At 37.5% G+C, this 6,908-nt stretch overlaps 1 protein-coding gene across 2 annotated transcripts; it reads right to left on the reverse strand.

Annotated features, from left to right (window-relative positions):
* Positions 1 to 17: 17 nt before the first annotated feature.
* On the reverse strand, positions 18 to 5,541 carry ormdl1 (ORMDL sphingolipid biosynthesis regulator 1). Of its 2 annotated transcripts, none has more exons than XM_033617773.2 (4): positions 5,402 to 5,541; positions 4,044 to 4,223; positions 2,163 to 2,314; positions 18 to 969 (listed from the first exon to the last, which is right to left on the reverse strand). In XM_033617773.2, exons 2-4 carry the CDS (start codon positions 4,215 to 4,217, stop codon positions 834 to 836), a joined length of 462 nt encoding a protein of 153 aa, XP_033473664.1. In that variant the 5' UTR covers positions 4,218 to 4,223; positions 5,402 to 5,541; the 3' UTR covers positions 18 to 833. The 2 variants fall into 2 exon arrangements, with proteins under 2 accessions (XP_033473664.1, XP_033473665.1); XM_033617774.2 differs by lacking the exon at positions 5,402 to 5,541 and adding an exon at positions 5,227 to 5,380.
* Between the last annotated feature and the right edge of the window lie 1,367 nt (positions 5,542 to 6,908).

Below are 6,908 nucleotides of genomic sequence, written 5' to 3' on the forward strand. Positions count from 1 at the left end.
CACAACAGATGAAGCACTTTGAGGGCACAAACATTTTAATAAGATTAAGAACAAGAAATATCAAGGGCTATGGCCAAACAAAGCAGGACTAGCTGCTTTGATGGTAGCAAAAGTCATCATCTAAAGAGAGCAGCTACATGAATGTAAGTTGATCACAGAGACAGGATAGACCTCCCTCAGTAAACACTTAATCAGACAACAGTATTTTGTCTCATTTCTACACACATGACTTGTTCTTTAACACACAGGGCATAACATTCACCAAAAAAAACTGTACAATGAAAAAAAGCCTGCCCTGTTTTGATTGAGTTACAAACAAGAAATGATTCACATACCAAGGAAATCGTGCAAATAAAGAGTATGATTCCATTCTTCGCTCAGCACGAAGAGGATTGACACCCAATACAAAATGAGAGTGTACCAATAAACAGTGAGCCACAAGGCCCTACCCTTAGGAAGTAAACATCTTTGAAAAATACATTTGGGACATCTTTGTGGCTAGAAACAGACCCATACACAATTTGTGTTGCCATGTGAATTAAGGGCAAAGAAAAGAAATTAACCAAAAGCCTCACTGATGCCTGGGCCAGCCCAGGTCTATGCAGGCCAAAAATACATCATTAAATATTCACATAAGTTAGTTATGCATATGGCATCCTGTCATCTACAGACCTAAACCTGCTTTTTTTTGTTTTAAACATTTCATCTTAAACCTGATATCTAAATGAAGACTGTGACGTTTACACAAACTGTATGACTTAGTACACACATCAGCGGTACAGACTACACAGGAATTAACTTCTGTTGCTATGAGGCACAGCATTTACAATAACTTAATACTTGTTGATGCCGAAAATCCTCACTCCGTGTAGTTGTGGCAGCTTGGGGATCAGGACGCTCAAAAGTGAGGCAGTGTTTATGACAAAGTGTGCTGTGTCATACTTTGTGTAGAAACTTGCCAAGAAGTATCTGTGGAAGCAAAACAGATGGGTTCGTTACAAAAAAAATCCCTCTTGATACAAGAAACAGGCAATGAGAGGATTCATATAAATTTAAGTTTCACTGACAGTTACACAACAGTTAAAGGGTAACTTAGGTATTTTTTAACCTGGGCCCAATTTTCTCATGTTTTTGTGTCTAAGTGACTAATGGCAACAACAGTTCTTGAAACTGGTCCAATTTTGAGTGAGATGACTGCAGCTGGCAGCAGCAATGCATGCTGCAATGTAACCACTTGGGGCAACTGTGCATTGTAGATTTACTTCCACTTAAATTGTTTGTTTTTGTCAGTGACAGGCTCCGATTGTTTTTGTAAGTTTCTGACAACATCATGGAAAGGATCCCTACTGAGATAGACCTGTTTGTTTAAAAAAAAAAAACAGATCCTTTTTGTTTAACCAGAAACAGCCTCGAAATCGCCATTGCCAAACCCACCAGACTCCATTTAAATAAACAGTGATTTTATCATCGAAAAACACACTTTATTAGAAGTCCGCAAAAACAAAAATCACAAAAGCCATCTTGGTTTGTCTTTCCACTGTTCTGACAATCTCAAACTCTGGTTTGGTTGGAATAAAACCTTATTCATCCAGTTAGATGTGAGAATATGCTGGCTTTATTCATACTAAAATTACTGTTTATTTAAATGGAGTCTGGTGTATTTGCCCATAGCAACTTGAGGGTTGTTTCAAGTCACACAAAAATTAGTTTACTCTTTAACACAAAAGTCTGTCACTGTAAAGATCCTTTCCACAATGTTATCGGACACTTACAATAATAATCTAAGGCTGTCAGTGGCAAAAACAAAGACTTTTATTGGATGTAAATTATTGATGCACAATTGCCCCAAGTGGTTACATTGCAGCCTGTTTCGTTGCTGCAGACTGCTGCCCTCTCGCTCAATACTGGACCAGTATCAAAAGCTGTTGTTCCCATTAGTCACTTAGACACAAACATATGGGAAAACAGAGTCCAGGTTGAGTTACCCTTAAATGCTGCTGTCACAATCACCATATCTAATGATGATGATGATAAAATGCTTTCCTTTCTGTCTGGTAGTCTGTGGGAATGACCCAGGATTGGATAAAACTATTAAGTTTTACTTCTCCATATCCATGTCTAAATCACTGCAAAGACAGAATTACATGATATCTAATACATACAGAATGATTGGGGAGATGGTGAAAAACTTTCTAGATGAAGTGAACTGCACGCCGTAGTCAAGCTGTTCCCAATGTGTAAGAAGTCTGGCTTTTCCTTGGTCAGGTGTCTCGAAAGGTGTGCCTTTCACTGCATGCATAAAGACATACATTCCCTGTGGAGACAAAAACATAGCCAGTAAAGCAGTGATTGCAGTTTGTAAATAACAACACCATAGCAGACTGATTAAATGGAGTTTCTGTTTCCATCTTTTATCATTTTCTCCATGATAACTTAGATAATACTGTAGGTTATGACTGATGTTCACAATATATGGGAATAAAAGTGTGAAAAAGGAGTTAGACCATTTCTTCTAAAACAGGTTTAGGGATTTTTTTGCAAATACATTGTGTTGAGCTTCTGGCTGTAGTATAAAACTCTGCGTTTACTTTTCCTCTTGTTTGACAAACTAGCAAGAAGAAAGAGAACAATGACTTTTGGTATCTGAGCTGCACAGCGTTTAAAGAAGAATAAGAATAAGAATAACTTTATTCATCCCCTAGGGGAAATTCAATTATCTGTCAGTGGGGAACACCACCTACATTAAGAATTCAAATGTGTTTTTTCCATGATCTAGGAAAGTTCAGTCAATATATTAACATGATCTACCACCATGCTGACCTATATATCCTAAAACACTGCAGTTATGGCTGAAAATGACAACAGAAATGCAGATTTTACATATCTCGGCAACAGAAATCAATCTCCAGTTGACTACTCGGAAGTGATTGTTGCTGTTAGGGTGACATCACTGTGATTTGTCTATACCCAAGTGAGCTTTATTCAACTGTAGGGTTCTCAAGGTTCTCTCTTACAACAGAAAATGGACCAATAAATACAGAACATTCCCCTTAGTGCTCTCAGTATCAATAATAACAATTTTCCCAATTTACTATCTGTGGAGCAGCTCCAGATGTTATACCATATGACATCACAAATTTGAGGTTTAGCACCCTAGTTTTTGGATTTGGGAAAGAGTTGTTCATCTTTACTGATAGTTTTTGACTGTCTAAGACCACAGGAATAACTGGAATAATTTTGAAAAAGGGGGGAATTTTCCTAAAAGGCAGAAAGTGCAGGCAGAAGAATCTCAATAGAAACAACACAGCTGCAGTCTGGTGCTGTGGCTCTTGATAAATACACGTTCCAGAGCCAAAAAAGGATGGGATGATGCAGATTTATTGAGAAGTCAGTTATCTTGGGAATGACACCAATTACATGCCTCTATGTCAAAACACAAGAATGCAGCTTTAAATGGAAAACCTGCATTAAAGATGGAAGAGAAAGAGAACTAAAATGCTGACATACAGCCAAAGCATAATCAGCACATTGCAGTTGTATTGTGTAGAAAACAATAGGCTATAGTTGACCTTAGCCCTTACTGTTAATAGCCTTCCATATTGGCTGTGATACACAATCCTCGTAAACTGCTTGCACTTCGAGCTTGCACTGCTTGATGATGTCACACAGATCGACTTTGTGTCTACTATTTGAGGCCAGCCACGTAACAATGAAAGGTCAGTTTTGTCTACAGACCTAATGTGGAGTGGGGAAATTATCATAATAGGTCATGCGTCAGGCTGCCACAAAAACAGCCTCCCCAAAATAGAGCATATTTTAACAAGCACACACAAGCACAGGGCCAGGCAGAACATACCAGACACTGGCCTGTTAAGCAATTCATTTGGCTTGTGAGGCTACAACTGACTTTGTGGTATTCAAAATATCTTCTTTCACACCCTTAAATCAAACATATTGACTATTCCGAAGAACAATAATCTGAATGGCCTAGTTATTATGTTTGGCATGGTGGGAAGCAGTGACAGTTTTACAATGTAACTTACAAAGTTGTGTATAACGTTAGTTAGAGTCCACACCACTGGCACGCTGAAGAAGGGTATGCTCAAGAGCACAATGTGAAGTATTCCAACACCAAGGGCATAGGTCAACCAGATCCCTCGACTGTTCATAACCCGAGTATTTGGGTTCACCTCACTGTGTGCCACACCCACATTCATTCTGGTCTGTGAACACAAAACAATACAGATATTCACAAATCAGTATGTATTTCTGTGCCACAGTTGTACCCCCATGGTAATAACACTAACACTTTCATGGAGCCCTGAACATGTCAGATATACTCTGCAAATACATTCTGTGCAGAGGAGAGCAGACCTTCATCATTTACAATTTTCTGGATGGTGAAGATTTATTGAAGAAACAAATCTTGTTGCCTAAATGCCCTTGTAGCACTTTGATCTCCCTGCAGGTCTAAATGTGATAACAAAAAAAAAACGACACCTTGTGTAATCTTACTGAACTTTACCCTCTTGCACATTTCTAGCTGTACAGTGGATTAAAGACAACGAAATGAGCTTAAAGTGCAGTCACTAAAGGAATTGATGACTTTGCTCCACATTCCCAAAAAGGCCCAATGCAACATTAAGCTGTCAATGTCATTATTTACCAGCCAGATTACATTTTGACAACTGACAATTGTTTAAAACCTTGCTGTGGATGAGAAGACTGTATCTTATGATGACTTTCGACCAAGTCTTAGTCCAACATCGCAGAAGCCAAATGACTGTCTTCAATCACCCCAGTGTAACATGAAGCTATCTGCTACATTTGGGATACTAGTGCTCACATCAGTCGAAAAGATTCAAAGTTGATACATAAAGTGATGAATACATACAGTCTGATAATATAACTGATGACGAGACGATTTCTTGTAGAAAGCCTAAATCTGCAACGACAGGAAGGACTGACAACTGGTTGCAATCATTAGACAATATTTGACTTAAGTTACATGACGTTAACGTTACAGATAATATGTGCTTTGGTGCTCAGCCACTGTCACTGATTTAGACTATTCGCGGATTTCTTTTCGTAGCAATAGCAAACTGCATGACTGTTAAAACAACGTTACCTTTACTTTAACAATTACATTAAATCAAGCGGATAACACCTCTTGGTGACTAAATGTAAACTGATTTTATCTATACCTGAAAGTCTATCTCGCCTTACCAAGATGATGGGTACACACGAGACGTCCCTTGGACATGTTTTCGTCTCCAGTACATAGCCCGGACCAAACCACCACTAGTCTCAACGTTGTTCAGCGTCATTACGTGATTAACAAATGTTATATGGTTAAAAGTGTAACAACAGACTCCCACACACCAAGCGATGTAAAACTTACAGGTAGTAGCGAGCAGTGGAGGTATTTATGGAAACAAACTGCTATGGAGAGAAATGGTTTATCTCCTTGTTGTTGTGTGCAATTCACGAGCGCAGTCTGCACGTCGTAGACTGACCTGAGCGGAAGTAGACGTGGTTTCAAGCCATATCTTCGGGGCATTTTATGCCCCGAATTCATCTGTCAGGCTGCATTGGATTATTAAATTTTAGATGACCCTTGAGCACATGATGTGGAGCAAACACGTCCATCAGAAAAAAAACATAACCAAATCTAAGCTGAAAATAGTTGTATTTTCTCAAAACCCCTTTACTGTACATGCTTCATTTAGATTTTTGCCAAAAGTAAACTAACCAGCATGCACAACAAGAGTTAAATGCCAAGGCTTTTTTTCAACTCCAGGATTTTCCTTAAACTTTCAAACATCAAAGAAGACGTTTTTAAGATCTCACAACTAATTCACAGTGGAGGGAGAGACATGCATATCCCTCAGTCACTCAGGGAGGCTCAAGAAAATCTTCTGTAGCTTCAGGGAGGGTCAATAAATAAATAAAATAAAGTCAAACCCCAGCCCCCTCCTCTGATAAAAAGAGAACTGTCCCTAATAGATGTATATTCGTTGAGGAAGTTGATGTTATCAAAAATGAATATCCAAATAAACACATCAGGAATCACATACAAACTGTAACTCAGTAAGATTATCTAAGGCTTCACTTCATGATGAAATTAATTGGCAGAATGTTTGGCTTGTGGGTGACAAATTCTGTCTTAATAGTAAAGTTATAGAGGTTTCCTTTAAAATCGTGCATCAAATATATCCAGCAAAAAAGGAATTGAAGAGATTCACACTTTATATTGAATTTTCGTGTACCTTCTGTGAATTAGAAGAAGAACAATCTGTCATTTATCACTGTATGTATACCAGAATATTTTGGGTGGATGTTTGACTTTATATGAGAAGAAAAACTGAGCAAGCAACTTGATTGCAGGATAAAGACATTTTTATGTGTTTTGAAAGTAATGAAGTGCAAAAAGATTGTTTACTTATTAGTTTTTTTTTATACCATTGATTTTATTAATGGGAAATATCCACATAACAACAAGAGGTGGGTGAACACTAAAACAGATTTTTAATTTTTCTATCAAGCACTATTACAATATGGCACAGCAATAAGGCGCCACAAGAATAAAAACGCAATAAAAAGAACTATATGTTTGATAAACTATATGTTTGATAAATTACATATAAACTCATGAGACAGTATTTTAAATTTATATTACTTTATATTATTTATTTAATTTTTCCTTCTTTTTTTTATTATTATTTTTTCTCTGTATATATGTACCCCTGGTATGGTTTGCACTGTGTGTATATGTTAATGTATTCACTACGCTTGTTCAATAAAGAATAAAAAAAAAAAAAATAGTAGTACCTGTTAGTCTGAACTCAGGGTGGAAATTTTTTACAGAGTGTTATGAACCCGCCCTTGTGTCACTCCTAACCAATCAA

Source organism: Epinephelus lanceolatus, chromosome 14, assembly GCF_041903045.1.
Source record: "Epinephelus lanceolatus isolate andai-2023 chromosome 14, ASM4190304v1, whole genome shotgun sequence".
NCBI lineage: Eukaryota > Metazoa > Chordata > Actinopteri > Perciformes > Serranidae > Epinephelus > Epinephelus lanceolatus.

Bases quoted from the DNA above. Each gene is read 5' to 3' on its own strand.
- ormdl1 (XM_033617773.2), bottom strand. From the start codon at position 4,217: ATGAATGTGGGTGTGGCACACAGTGAGGTGAACCCAAATACTCGGGTT. The intron at 2,315-4,043 runs GTAAGTTACATT...TTGTCTCCACAG, and splicing joins CTAACGTTATACACAACTTT to GGAATGTATGTCTTTATGCA. The intron at 970-2,162 runs GTATGTATTAGA...TTGCTTCCACAG, and splicing joins ACCATCTCCCCAATCATTCT to ATACTTCTTGGCAAGTTTCT.